The 15,733-nt window shown below is 41.8% G+C and overlaps 1 protein-coding gene across 1 annotated transcript in view; it reads right to left on the bottom strand.

The window, feature by feature from the left end:
- The window catches only part of LOC100704118 (uncharacterized), a 34,173-nt gene extending 19,064 nt beyond the window's left edge, over positions 1-15,109 (bottom strand). The window contains exon 1 of the mRNA XM_025901099.1: positions 14,966-15,109. Within this exon, the coding sequence (XP_025756884.1) occupies positions 14,966-14,972 (7 nt within the window). The 5' untranslated portion in view covers positions 14,973-15,109. The remainder of the gene's footprint in view (positions 1-14,965) is intronic.
- Positions 15,110-15,733: the final 624 nt, after the last annotated feature.

Genomic DNA, 15,733 nt, shown 5'->3' with positions numbered 1-15,733 from the left:
TGACCCCTCACAAAGAAAAAAAAGAAAGAAAATGTAACTCCTAGATCGATAAGTTGAAGGACAACAGGGAATGAGTGTGAAAAGAAGTGACACGTACGCACACGTGTGTAAAGCTCTCCTGAAGGAAAGGTCAGAAGGAGGTGAGCTCTGTGTTTAAATGATTTTAACCCAAGCTAAGGCTGTGAAGAAAGGAGAAGTCTCAGGAGCGGCTAACACTGGCTTTGATGCTTCCAACTGATGCTGATATGCTACTTTGAGGCCATCGGACATATAGGGCAGGGGTCCCCAATCTCAGTCCACGAGGGCCGGTGTCCCTGCAGGTTTTAGATGTGTCCTTGATCCATCACAGCTGATTTAAATGGATAAATTACCTTCTCAACATGTCTTGAAGTTCTCCAGAGGCCTGGTAATGAACTAATCATGTGATTCAGGTGTGTTGACCCAGGGCGAGATCTAAAACCTGCAGGGACACCGGCCCTCGTGGACTGGGATTGGGGACCCCTGATATAGGGTATTAAAAAAGATTTTAGGCTACTGAGGGCTAAGTTAGAGCTACCTTTGGGCCTCTTGAAAGCACAATGTTATTACTACATGTTGTGCATGTAATAATCAATGGGGAATCAGGCCATTTTAATTTGGCCTTCATAAAAATTCTCTGACAATTAGAATTTCAAATTATCCTAGTCTCTTGCAAGTGAAACCGTACAAACTTTCCATCCTGTTCTGCACCAGCAGCTCAGACAGCCATTGTACATGGGGTAGCGAGTCTACACAAGGACCCAGCAGCTTCATTATACTCCCAGTCTCATCACAGTACACCCAGCCAGAAAGCAGCCACCGTGCCGCTCGGCGCTGCAGAGCCTGCCAACCGTCCACATGTCCTGAGCACGGCTGAAGTGGGCGCGGCCTGCAGAGAGACGCTTTACTGCCTCCACAGGAACATCAGGAGTGCAGTTCTGCTTGCTGTCCCCACACATATGGCCTTGTTTTTCATTTTTTTGGGTGTACACAGCGCAGAGGAGACGGTGAAGCTAGTAAAGAGGACAAAGCAACAGAAAGGAAGAAGGAGATAGAGATGACCAGACAAAGACAGACTGGAAGAAAAAGAGAGAAAGAGAGAGGAAGAAAGGCAGAGCGGCAAGAAATGAGTAATTGAGAGAGATAGAGAGAAAAGGGTTGAGAGGGTGTGAAATGCGAGAAGAGAGTTTGATTTGTTTTTCAGCAGTGTCGTGCTGTCACAGAAATGTGTTTACCAGCCCCTACTTTGCCATTAGTGACACTTGGGCGCTCCTGTAGAAGAAACCAAATAGGTTGATAACTGCCTCATGTATCCTCCAAATATCCCCATAGCTCTCCATCTGTTGGACTGTGTCTGTCCGTATGTCTCCTCTCCTCTCGTCATCAGTTCCCCCTCTCTCTGTCTCCCTTTTCTCGCCTTTTGTTTTTTTCCCCTCTTGTTCCTGTCTGTTACCTACTCGTGCTCAACCTTCCTCCCGGTTTGAGTCACTGCTGAAGCCGAATCAAGGTTAGAGCAGTGAAGAGCATGCAAATTAGAGAGAGCAGGACGGGCGCAGATGCTGTGTCCAATTTTAGGGATCACCTCCTTTGACAGATGTGGCCTACTGAGGTCTAGCGTCCTAAAATAAGTCTGGCTGCAGAAGATTTAAAATAGAATCATTGTGAGTTTCTGCTGCAAACAGTTTTGCAGGTGTTGTTGCAGTTATTATAAATACTCTTTATGGTAGCATACCTGACCACAAATACCTATTTAGGATGACAGTCCATCCTACATTTCCTGTTACAGACACACCACTAGGATAGCTAACAGCTGGAGCTGAGGCTGATTCAATGAGCCCATGATAAAGAAAAAGGTAAACTCTGTACCAAGATAATTTTGCACTACTGACGTTTCACAGACGAGTGACCACTTACCACCTACAGCACTGACTCGTCCGCTATTTGGAACGAGTGATAATCGTGGTGATGATGAAGGATCAAATGAATAAGGCCTCAGTGACACAGGCCTAGAGAGCAGTCTCCAACAATTTAGACAACTACCAGGCATGAGGGAAAAATCAGTGCTCCCAACTGGTTGCGAGTGGTTGCTAGAGGTTTATGGCAGCTGCTGGGTAAATGATCTCTAAAGCGTCAATCAGAGGCCCAGACTGGCCAGTGACCCCCTTGGCAACTACTTGTCGCTAGGGAAAACTGGTTGGGAAAAACTGCTATGGTTGACCACTGAAGCGACTGTGTTTTAGCACAGCATATACTGGAAAAGTGCATCTCTTTCAGAGACTGACCTTGATTTTGAGTCTCTCAGAGCAAAATGTAAATACTACTATAAGCATCCAGCGCACACTATAGGCTGAAACAGGATTACAAGAATGCAAAAGACCACAGCAAGGGGTGATCTTGCATTAACAGCTGCTGGCTGGCTATTACATAACTCCCGAGTCCCTATTAGCAATGCAAATGTAAATGGAAAAGAAAGAGAAAAAAAGACGGTATATGGTTCCCAGAGGACCTTGCTAGGGGGTACTTACACTGAGGCAGTCCCCTGGAACTATTTTGTCCAAGCGCTGCTGTTTAGAGGTGCAAAACAACACGAAAACTGGTGATGATCTAAAAGGATATCGGCAGACGGTGGACTAAGAATGGGTTAGCTGTGTCCTTGAGATCTTTGCACTTTACCTATTGACATCTTTTCAATATGAAATACAATGCATGCCTGTCAAACTTTTTCCATTTTACAAAACAGGTGCATGAAGCCATTTAATGCTCACTTTCTCATCTCCTCTGCCCTCTTTTTTCCTAATCTTTTTTTTAATCTTTTTGAATCCCAAACCCCATACTCATAAAAATACCATTTCAGACTGAACAAATAGCCCTTTCTTTTTCTTTTCTTTTTTTTTTTTGGCTATTCACACGTCTTATGTCTTTTTTTGTCTATAACCTGCCAGTCACCTTCATACAGTTGTACCTCTGACTTCATGGCACTTTTGTCTTTCAACCTGGCTGCTTTTATCTCCTTTGCCTGCATAATAGCCCATGTATCCATCTTGCTGCCAATCTCTGCAGCCCCCTCTATTTTGCCCTTTAGCAGCCTGCAAGGTCTCTCTGTGTCTCTGCCAGGCTGTCAGACTCACTTCCTCAGACTCAGCTCTTGCAGACTGCGTTGACTAACAGAAACTCCTCAATGCTGGAAGTGACATTATGTGAAGAGCTTAGAATAAATCCCAAATAAGACATACTTATAACGAATCTGAGTGACGCCAACAATCCAAGAAAAATGACAACATTTAAAAAATGAACCTTGGTCTTATTTGAGAATAGAAATCTGACCTTAATTGACAAAATGATGCCAGTTTTGCTTTTATAGATAGATTATAAAATGCCATTTAGTCTTCCCTTCTCCTCCACTGCATTGAATAATCCTGCCAAAAGCAGGCTGGAGGTGAAAGGTGCGACTACACTGGGTCTCGCTGCTGCTGCTGCCAAATTCTTTAAAGGCCTAAGCCTCTTCTCGTATTCTAGTGTCAGACCTGTCACAGAGCGGTGCTCAAAGAGCAAGATGGAAAATACCCTTTGTTAATATTTTAACGGCCCTAATGGTTAGAGATCAGGCAGAGTGACAGGAGCAGGTAAAGCAGATTGAATCCAATGGTCAATACATAGAAGAGAGCTGAGCCAAAGTAGTCTACACTGAGGATTTTTTTTCTTTTCTTTTCTTTTTTTTGAGTCAACATTCGACATTGCAGTGTTGACTTAAAGCTGTTGACTTAAGGGATGGAAAAGTAATGGAGGAGAACAGAAAAAGACGAGGGGAAAAAAAGAGTATTAAATATAATGGAAAAATATCAAAGACAAAATCTGTTCTGTGGGTGTATGTCGCCATCTGCGTCTCTATGTGTATGAGTTAGTGAAAGTCCGCCGAGCCGTGTGGCCGTGCGCGTGCGCATGTTTGTGTGCCATCTTGGGAGCAGCTTGTGAATGGGAGGATTTAAAGGGGAGAAGTTTGAGCAGAAAGCTGCTGGAGGTAATCTTGTGGCCTACAGCTGATAACAGCTTTCCACCTGGAGCCTCTTAACAAACGCCTGGACCACCATCAATCAACCAAATGTCCTTCAGAGAGAGAGAGAGTGAGAGAGAGAGGGAGTGAAAGTGTTTGAAGTTTAGAGAGGAAGAATGACGTGATGCAGTGCAGGAATACTATAAATTTAACCTTTTAAAGCCTAAACCATGAAATAAATGCCACAAAATTCTATTTAAACAAAACAAACAAGTGTGTTTTTTAACATTCTGACAATGTTTTAAAAGTAAATTAGATCATAATATATATAATTTGCATTTATATTTGCTATATCTGGCAATTTCTTCCAGTTTATTGCCTAAAAATGTATTAAGCTATTTGATTTTTTGTTTTTCAAGGGAAAAAAATCACAGTGACGATTTAGAAATCGCAAAAACTCATGTATCAAATGGCATTACTGTGTCAAACATGTGAGGATGGAAATACATGCAACTTTTTGGGGTTTTTGCTCATATTTACAATCATTTTTTGGGCTCTCCATCAATCTGCTCTTTAAGTCTGACAGCTGTTATCAGATCCAAACTCCTCTTCAGTTCCCAAAGTCAAACAAACAGTGTGGCATCACTGAGAGTTAACAACTGTCTAAATTCTTTCATCTTTAATAAAATGATCTGGCTGCTCTTCCAGGTGTAACAATAATATTTAACATCCAGGCATCCATGAAAACAGGACTTATGAAGATGAACAGAGTTAGAAGTTAGCAGGGAGTTAGCTCGCTTTCCCATCCAAAGATGATGTATCATGTTCTGACTGAGGGATTTCTAAAACGTACAGCTCTGCTATCACTTTGGACATAAATGAAGACAGAAAACAAAATATCAGTGATGTTTGTAGGGTTACTGAAGTTGCAGCAGCTAGCATATGATACATGGTTAGCTTACTATTTTCCATTCAATAAAAGGTAACATGAGGGTTCTCGAAGGTTAGAGAGACAAATGCAATCGCGTGACAGGAAAAAGATGCTTTAAACGGACCAAACTTCAGTCAGGAGTCATTATTGTACTGCTGCATGGTTTGGATTACTCATTATGAAAAATTCCTGAAATCTCTTTTAGCCTCAGAGTGATTCTTTTCTGACCTGATCAAATATTTGGTGTCTGGCAAACCATCAAACCGTGAGTTGTTAGGCTGTAGTTACATCATAAGGTTTTAAAAACTGAGCTTTAAAACGTGCTACAGATGAATAGTGCTAATAAAAACCCAGAGAAGTATTTTTTAGGGGCTTGTTCAGCTTAAATATATCAAGATACAAAGCATTAAAACACATTAAAAAGACAACAGAGTTAATGAATGCAGAGTAGTTTGGACCCATCATATGCTATCACTTATCACTTAGCAACCGGATGTGGTGACATAAAATTACTAGTGACAGACATCCTATCAAAAAGGTCTTTTGTGATCCTGAATTGTGCTTTATCAGGTCTGAGAAAATTACTTAAGGGTCATCCCATGGGTGACCTAGATTGGTCCTCTATAAAAGTCTTAATTTTAGCACAAACCATGTTACAAATCTGAAGTGTGGAGAAAAAGTAGCCCACCTCACAGTGTCAGTGCCAGTGAGGTCACGGTTTGGTGAGATTACAGGTTCACATTATCTGTGTTTTGCTGGGTGAAAAACAACTGCAACTTGAGATCGTAATGAGAAATATAGTCTGATATGAAGCTACTTTTCAAGTACCCAACCTGAACTCAAGCTGTTACAATAAATTGGTGTGGCAGTCTTTAAACTTCAGAAGTCTACTGCAACACGAGAAATGCATGGTGGAAAATCTTAAACTGTATCCCAGACGTGATTGGGATGCATGCGGTGGCACATCAAATGTGTGTGAGCGTGTGTGCGCACATCTGTCCGTCTGTCTGGTCCTGGCCTAATAGGCGCTCAGCCCACGCGTTGCTGACAGAAAATCAATGACCCACTCTGTAGGCCCAATACTTCTACCTCTGTGTAGTGAGAGAGAGAGGAGGAGAGAGTGAGGTTGACCCACTGTAAACACTATGGATTCATGTCCAGGGCTTATGACAGAGTTGTCACACATCTCCTGTCACTGAATCTTGATTTCCATTGTGGACTCTAATCTTCCTGGGCTTTCATGCTTGCACGCAACCTTGACAGCACACAGATTAGTACACCAGATGCACAATACCATTTGCACTACTAAAAAAGCATTAAGCTAGAGACTTGCAGTCTAACGTTCCCCCACTGGGGTCAGGTTAATCAGATTACCCACAACTTTAGTCATTAAAGACGCTTCTTGGGCAACAGAACAGATGAGAAACAATAAAAGAAAATGGAAAGAAGAGTTCCACGGAGTTAAACAGTAAAAGTGCAGAGTGTGTACTGTCTTGTCGGCATTCTGGCAGTCAACTGTGGTTCTTGCTGAGTCTGAGACAAGGCACGTGGGAGCTGTGTGAAAATCTGCAGTGAAGGTGTGAGGACTCAAAGTTAAATTAGAATTTTAAGATAAGATAAAATGAAATTTTAATGATCCCTATGGGGGAATTAGTTGGGTACAGCAGCAAAAGTAATATGATTCGACAGCAAAATTGGCTATACAGAACATTTCAAATAAGGAAAAAGGAAAAAAGGAAGAAAAAAAACAATGGGGGATATCTTAACCCGAGTGGGGAGAGCCTCTGTGCATGTATTGACTCACAGTCATTGGACACTTTATTAAATATCTAATCAGTTAATCACAGCAGCAACACAATGCATTTAGGTACGGAGACATGGTCAAAACAAGCTCAAACAGAGCATCAGCATGGGGAAGAAAGGTGAGTTGTGTGACTTTGAATGTGGCATGGTTGTTGCTGCTGGTGTGAGTATTTCAGAACCTGCTGAACTACTGTGGCTTTCTCACACAACCATCTCTACACTTTTAAGGGACGGACTGAAAAAGAGAAAATATCCAGATCCAAGCGACAGTTCTCTGAGTGAAAAAGCCGTGTTGATGACAGTTTCTGAGGAGAATAGCCAAACTGCTTTGAGCTCAGGAAGGCAGCGGTAACCCAGCTGACCACTCATTACAACTAAAGTATGCAGAAGTGCATCTCTTAATACATGACAAGCAGCAGCAGAAGACCACGGCAGGTGGCACTCTCGCCAGCTGAAGCAGTTCTGAAGGCAAAAGGAAGTCCAGCCAGGTACTGGTAATGAAGTGGCTAGTGAGTGTACATCACATTGCTAATATGTATATATATGTAATATAATATGCTATATGTCTCTGAATCTCAGCTGTATTAAGAATTCCCTGCTGTGTTTGAAACTGGTCGAAACATCGTTACTTGTTTTAAGAAAGGCCTCTTAAAATTATCACATTTTCACATGCAGTTCACAAAGCCTGAAATGATAAGGCTTATCTGCAGTAAGGACAGGCAGAGTAGTGGCTTTGTTGCAGAGCCAAGACAGTTCACAGAGAAACACTTCATGGTGGCCGGACGGGTGAACAAATGTTGCACTGACATCGGATATTGTGATGCTTGTTGGATTTTTCCTCCCTGAAGTAAGGATTGTTTTTCCTGTAACTATGATGCTCTCACTAAACCTCAAAGGAAATGTCCGAGATATTTAAAAAAAAAAAAAAGCATGGATTTTGGCATTCTTTTAAGGAGTCACATGAGAAACTCATTATACTCTTTCATATCTGACCATAAAGGTCTGGACAGCTGTTTGCCATCTTTGCAGGGCTTACATGCCACTTTCCAGTCTTTGTGCTAAGTTAAGTGAGCGGGAGGGTATCATTCTTATCAAATAACTCACTGCCACAAAGCAAATAAATGCATTTCCCTCTTTTTCTGCAGCTCTGATTTGTAATCATTTTGAAGGCTTTAAAGGCAATGACTTTCCGAACCAACTGGATCAGGCTGAATTGCGTTTGGTTTTCTGATTAATGGAATGAAAATGTAATATAACAGAAGAGAAGTGACCAGAACTGAACTAAACTGAGCATAATGAAATGGAACAGACTGGAGTGGATAGAGGCAGGAGAGCAGAATCAAAAGGGAAGGACCAAAACAGTATGTTGTCGAGCAGAACAGATCGCCATACAGCGGATTAAAACGGAGCAAAGCGAAATGGACAGAAATATACAAACAGGGATGCCACAGAAGAAAACAGAAAGCCAAGGACAGAATAAATAAACGTTAAGAATAAGTAAACACTAAACAAAGCCAGAGCCTGGCAAGACAGGGCAGAAGAAAATGGAATCAGGCGGCCTAGAGGAGGTCAGCGGACTCCAGCCGCAAGCTCTGTCTCCCGCTGTTGTGTGGATTTCCCTGCGAAATACTGGATCACATGGTAATCTCAGTCTAATACACAAATCCCCAACCCCAATCCAATCAAACCTAATACTCTCACTGGGCCAAGCAAGAGCCACCCACCCGCCATCCCTCCCATCAGCTTCATCAAACACCAACATCGCTCGGCACTTCTGAGGTGGAATCTCCTCGTCAAAGTGGTGTAAGTGTATGAAAGGATTTAGGTATTCGGCGCTGGAGGGAGTAGCGGCCATGTCAAAAAGCTTTTGAGGAAATGTTTCGCTCTGTAAAATAACAACTTTTTATTTGAGGTGTTTGGATGAAATGGGAGTGAACGTTCAATACTACAAGACTCAGATCAAACGGCATATGTAGAGTCACAATATGTTTCATTTTAATTCACATAAATGCGGCACGCAGGAGAGAAATGGTGTAGACTTAAAACACACACAGGGATATAGCATGTGTGTGTAACTGTGTGTCTGTGTGCATGTAATGCCCAGCCGGCAGTGTTTAATGCTGTCCCAGAGGGTTTTAATCCAGATTATCAGGAGTATAAAGTCACTGAGTCTCCCTCTCAGCTCAGCCTAGTCTAGCGCTTAGCGTGCACACACACACACACACACACACACATCTCCTCACTCTTGCTTTCCCTTTTTCAATCTGTCTCACACACGCTTGCACACACAAAAGGGGGGTTGGGGGATTGGGAAGGGTTGGGGGGGTGGGCCTTGGTTGGATTATCCTCTAGGGGGTGCTGTGTATCCAGACACAAAGCCTCATCCTGGTTGGTGTGTGTGAAGCAGACGATGTCTCCTCATGGCTGCGATTCAACACGCTGCGTGAAGACCTCAGATCAGCCGCATTCAGCTTGACCCATTTCAGCATATTCACAATGTTACTGTTGACTCATTTTACATTTCTATGATGCCTTCACCCTACAAATCCTCTTTGTCTTACAAGAAATAAACATCTGATCCCGTGACATAACAACTGAGGCATATATATCTAAACGGTACCAGTTATCGATAGCTGTTTAGGTCATAAGCAAAGAGTTCCCGTCCACCTTTGAGGCAGCCGCTCCATCATTTACATACAGCAGTGTGATCTGCATATCGACCAGTTGGTCTGGCTTCATTTCAGTGTGTTTAATCTGATAGTGGAGATTGATGCTTGCAGCAGGGTAGGCTGGTCCGTGTATGTTTCCTCATATTCCCTCGCTCACTCAGACGTTGCAGTGACAGGCAGTCTGATTGGATCACAACCAATCATTTTCCACTCAAATAGAGAGCAAATGAAATGTCTCTGCTACATGCAGTGCTGTGCATGGTTAGGATCCAGTAGGCACAGAGGCCCTTCCCTTATTTTCCTCTGTAAATACAGCGAATATCTGTATAGTTTCTTGCTATTCATTGTGCCCCTCGTCTTCTCTTTTGCTGTATTGTTGCTTTCCCCTCTGAGATCTCACTACCTCTAGGTTTTTCTCCCCCTCTTTCACATTCTTGCTGCATGCATGTTTCCCGGTGCTCTGTAAATTAGGCTGAAAATGGAAGATTAACCTCTGGAGATGAGAAGCTTTCTTAATGCTCTCTGTTCCTCTCGCTCCTGGTCTCTTTTCAGTAAACCACTGCATTACAATATTATTTAATGGGAGCATCTAATTGGAATCAGCTGGAAAGCAGAGAAACTGGGTGGCCAAATCTTTTACTGGGCTGTTAGATTCAAACATGGAGGATTATGCTCATTAAAACACTCTAGTGCTCAATTTATTTTGCGTGCAAGTGTGTGTGTGTGTGTGTTTGTCAAGACAGATGAGGCGAGTGGGGAGGTTTCTGGGAATTTGTATGTGCATCATTCATGGTTGCACAAGTTACTTGAGCTCATTATTTCACCTAATAATTGAAAATTGTTCCAAAAACTACATTTTTCCAGCACTAAACATTTGAATTATCCGTGGATTGTCATTCTATGGGCCTTTGTTGCATTATGTACCTCTAAAAATGTTCCAGCTAACTTCCTGTATAGTTTACTGGCTTCAGCGTGGGTCCCTCTGTAATCAAAATGAGTAAATACACCGAGTCCATGTTTGCTGCTCCTTTAAACAATTACAAAGAAGCGTTTTTAGCAGATGTGGGCGGCCTCTTCTGGTTCTGTTCAGTGTGAACGTTGCATTGCAATCCTACAGTAGGTGTTGCAATGCCTAAATCACAGCGTAAAACCTCTTTTTTTCCCTTCTATTGTATTTGTGGTAAAAAAAAAAAGAGCACTGATTCATAAAACATGTAGAGAAACCATGTAAGTTGTTTCGTTACTACGCACAGCAGCAAAGACTAAATATAAACAAAATAATGAATAAAAATGGGCCAAATCACAGATGATTGTCAGCTGGTTTTGTCTTTACAGAGTCGTGCCCCTTTTATTATTCAGTCTTTTCACCATTGCTTTGTGCAAAACGCTATTAACTTCAACTTTAATGTAAATATAATAGAACAATAAATCAAATAAGTGCGTATACTGTGTGTGTGTGTGTGTGTGTTATTGCTCCTCCCCAGCATGAACTATTTTGGTTAAACTACTCCACGTACCACTGCCAGTAGATGAGCTGCTTAGGAACATCTTATCTCTTCAATTTAATGTTGTGTTTAGCAGGGCGGCTCCACTGAGAGGTAATATGGGATGGTTGGTCCATTATTTTGGTCCAGGTCAAAAAATCTGAATACAACTATTGGGTGAATTGCCATGACATTTTGTACACATTCTTTGTCCCTGGACAATAAATTTGATTTGTGTTATCACAGGATTTTCCTTCGCTGACATTTTTTTGGCTTATAGAGAAATGTCTCCACAAATTTTAGACATATAGGCATAACATTTACTGCATGAATTCTAATGTCTTTGGTGGTTTATTGACTCTCTACTAGAAGCCTACTTTTATTTTGCTCAGCGGGCCTATGACCAATCATCTTGTCCTCAGCTCTGTAGTGCTAATCAACATGCAAATATACTAAATATGCTAAAACTAAGATTATATTATCATGTGCATGGCAAAATATAAGACTTACAATTCCATAAAAGACTTTAAACTGTATATAAAGAGTTAATGTTTACCTTGCAGTCTCAATTCAACCAAGCGTTCTCCTCGACCGCAAAAAATGTGAACATTCATAATGATTGCTTTTGCTTCACATATCAAATGGTTTTCAAGATATGTTTTTCATTGAAAAATGGTCCATTGACCCACTTTCATGTCTATTTTTTTTAATCTGGCAATATTTCAATACTGTATCTCAGAAACTATCAAAGATAAAAGCTTGAAAGTTAAACCGATCTTTCTTACCATCAAAGTGATTCAGTGTCTGTAATTTGTGATGCATTCATTAAGTATTGGCTAGTTAAAAAATAGAAGTAATAGTCCAATGCTCCTGCAAAGTCCCATATTTGAGCGCATATTAACCAAAACTGCAAACTGCCAAAGACAACTAGTGATGATTTTTGGATAGCATATAGTTGAACTGCTATAAAACTGTAAAATAAAGCATGTGACATTTGTGAATCTTTATACTGAGACTAAGATAATTATTCCAAAATTTGCTGTAATGGTTACTGTGGTTACTATTCTCTTACTGATAAATTAAAAAATTACAGCAAAAAAGTAGCTTAAAATACGCAGGAGAAATCAACTGTACTGAACAGGTCGATCACAACAGTCAATGCTATGTGCAGTTACAGCTGCAGGGACGCGCTTATCAGGTTACGATGTAGGTGTTTGCGCAGCTACACCATAGTTTTAATCACCTATTACATTTCGAGAGGAAGCTTGTAGATGAGCTGCCATTTTTTTCCTTCCCTGGTTTTCCGTGGTTTGTTAGTGAGTTGATGTGTAAAATTATAACTTTTCTTGTGACTAAGTTAGTCAGCTGAGGGGTTTTTGTTTTAAGTTGCAGCTGTTTTGTTTGTAATGTTGGCCTTAGCTCTCCCTAAAGCTAATTTATTCTTCCTTTTTCAATATTGTGGCAATAAACTATTTCAAACTGACCCAAACAGTCTTCTCGTTTTCTCCATCTAGTACTGTGTTATTCTCTTTACCCCTACACCAACCTGCGGACGTAACAAACATTATGACCCTACAAGAATAGCTTCCGGATCCAAGCCTTGGCTGAGGTTTTTGAACACGCTGCAGTGCCTTGTCCCTGTTGTGGATGGTATTATCTCAAACACTCGTTTGGATGCGCTTGTATTTGTTGCTTCTTTTTTTAAGAAAACATAAAATCAAACTGCAAATGTTTCACAAAGGTATTGTAGTTTTTGCCAGGCTTGTAAAACTGCCAGAAATTCAAATTCTACTTCAGTACCCATCATTTCCTGCAAGTTTTCAATGAATATTACTTAACCTGAATTTCTGCAGAAATTTACAGTTCTCTGTACTGTTGAAAATCCCAGTTTTAATGCAAGGCATAAAGAGTTGTTGATTTTTTTAATTGGCCATATGCCAACTGGGACCTATGTGTTCACTAACTCTCCAAAACCTCCCAAATATTTGCTGCATCATTTAAATTATAGCATTTTCATTTCCCCCTATGTAGCCGTATTGCTAACATCTAACTCTGTTGAACCTTGTAATCCTCTTGGTCACAGATGTCTTGATCCTGCGCTGGAGTGCAACACCTGGCAAAACAGCTACACTGACCACTCTGTTGGAGTTGAAATCACACACACCATGAGTTGTGTTAGGGAGCCTAAAGAACTGCTGTGCATAAGTGAAACCTCACAGATCGTCAGCGAAACAGCAGCGATCTTTATCCTGTTCAGATTATTTCACTGCTTGTCATTAGAGACCAGGTCCTGTGACATACTTGTTTATGGTGAACCCTGCCTCTTGCCCAATGCTAGCGTGAATGAGTTTCAGCGGCCCCTTGTGGGTTTCTACAGAATAAAGTTAATGAATTAAATGTACTAGGCATGTCAAACTCATTTTAGTTTGAGGCCACGTTGGGCCCATTTTGAGCTCATGTGGGCCGGACCAGTGAAACTGCTCTTTCTGCCAGTGTAGAGAAATCAAATACATATTTAATCCCCGAGACTATAACATTTATTAAAACACAATAAAAAGTCCAAGATTTCTACGCTTTTTCACATTTTTTTCATTTCATTTCATTTGGAGTCTTTCTAGGGCCAATTCTGGCCCCCGAGCCTCATGTTTGACACCCCTGGATTGGACAGATGACAGCAGAGATTGACAGGCAACCAAAAAAATATCACGTAAGTGAAGCTGTTTTCTATGCTTACGTACTGATAGTATGCTTTCATTACAGATCATAATTTTGGCTTGTGTTGTTAATAGCAGTTAAACACTCAAAAGACAAGGTGAAGTGTTGCTCAAACAAACACACAAACCTCGACCCACACCCACCCACACACACACAAACTGCTCTCAGGTTATTACAGGGTGTCATTGTTTAATTCTTGCTCATTAAATGCTCCAGACAATGACAAAGCGCCTCAGTCTCTGACAGCCTCTTTGTTAACCCTCTCCCTCTTATCTCTTTCCGCCTCCTATTCTCGCCCCTCTCTGCTCCGCTTTGTGTCTATTGTATGACACTCAAGGACGATTTGACGGCATCCCCAGCCACCACTTAAACATCCCTATTCATCTCCAAGTAAAACCTGCGCGGGAGAGAGAAATACCAACTCAAACTGTCGAGAGAACAATTTGCGAAAGCCTTGGAATGTCAGATACCTCTCGCCACTTACTGGTAATATAAAACTCACGCTGATGGAGACAACGCTGATGGCATTGGCGGCGGAGACAGTGGTGATATAAGATGTCATAACCCTGTGTCCTTGCGCCGAGTGTTTCAGAAGCATCAATCTGTTTGACCTTTATCCTGGACTCAAGCCTGTCTACACTCAAATTTTTCCTCTCTATTTCTTTCACTCTCTCCTGGCCTGCACTGACAATGATTGTTACAAAGAGTGCTGGGAGTCTACATGTGTGCCCGTGCGAGCGAGGGCGAGAAAGACCGAGGAAGATGGAGAGACAGAGAGAGGCTGCCCCTGAGTGCATTCGCGTAAGAACTGGGGGCCACCTGAGAGCAACCGAGCACAGAATAGCAAAGATGAGAGAAAATGAAGAGACAAAAGCACTTCCCTGGTGTAATTATGCTTTCATTTCATGGCCAAGTATCCACATGATGTGCCCTGCATGCAGAGACACTCATTAGGGTTATGGCACATCAAGAATATAACTGGCATCTGCCTGTTGAGAGCAAGCAAAAGTAGATGCACTGTCAGGGTGCGACTGCGAAAGCAGCGCCAGTAAAAGATGCAGGGGTTACAACTGTGCAGTGCGGCACAACAGCGAGCACATAAAGAGCACGCGCTCACATTTGCATGCATGCAAACACTTTTTCCTTATGACGGTTCTAGTGGTTGTTTTGATGACTTTTAGGGCAAGTTTTTTTTCCCCCCGTTTTTCATTTCGGGGAGTAAATATCTAATTTTTGGATGAGCACAGTCTCTCCTGTGATGCTCATGAAAAGAAAACACCAGAGCAAACAACAAACCCTCTCAAAGCATTACTACAAATACAAACAAAGCTCAGAGCGAATCCACAGAACTTACCCTGCATCAGAGTAGAATTCCCCCTGCGTCCCCTCTGCTAGTAAAGCAGTCGGTTCCTGATGCTTGGATCAATGTTGCAACAAATAACTCTAATATGTCTGACTGTGAGCGCTGTCATGCCCTACCTTATGCACCGCTGAAGAAGAATGGGATGTTAATGTGGTTAAATATGCGCTCTCATTACTGCTGGCAGGGACTCACTTCATTAACAGCCCCCTGCTAATGTGCCACTCTACTTTTTTTGTACTTTTTTTGTGTGCGTTCGCCAGTCTGTGTGTGTCACTGGCTTGTGATACGTGAAGAGAGGGATAGAAAAGTTGTGTGATGGAAAAGTGCACGTCTGCGCTCCAAACACAATGTACAGGTGTTTGAATGCAGGCATGACGGAGGATGAAACAGACATCTGTGTGCCTGTGGTTCTGCAGTATTAACTAAATAAGCAAACTCCAAAGCTGTCAGATATTGATCAGTCCGCAATTTGTTCTCTTTTATGTAGTCCTCATTCACATATCCTCCTTTGTGAGTCATTGGGATTTAATAAGGGAAATCAATGAAAAAATAATGGCTTCCACATGGATTCACCCCAACAGAATCAGGAGCACTGATATTTAGTATTTTCATATAGCACTTTAGCACAGAAAGCATTTTCTACAATTCACCAAGGCACATTTATTGTATGTGGGGCGATCGTGGCTCAAGACTTGGGTGTTCGTCTTGTAATCGGAAGGTTGCCGGTTCGAGCCCCGGCTCGGACAGTCTCGGTCGTTG

The sequence above is a fragment of the Oreochromis niloticus genome, linkage group LG19, assembly GCF_001858045.2.
Source record: "Oreochromis niloticus isolate F11D_XX linkage group LG19, O_niloticus_UMD_NMBU, whole genome shotgun sequence".
In the NCBI taxonomy this organism is placed as follows: domain Eukaryota; kingdom Metazoa; phylum Chordata; class Actinopteri; order Cichliformes; family Cichlidae; genus Oreochromis; species Oreochromis niloticus.
The sequence above is the reverse complement of the archived record's forward strand: the minus strand, read 5'-3'. Positions and strand labels throughout refer to the sequence as shown.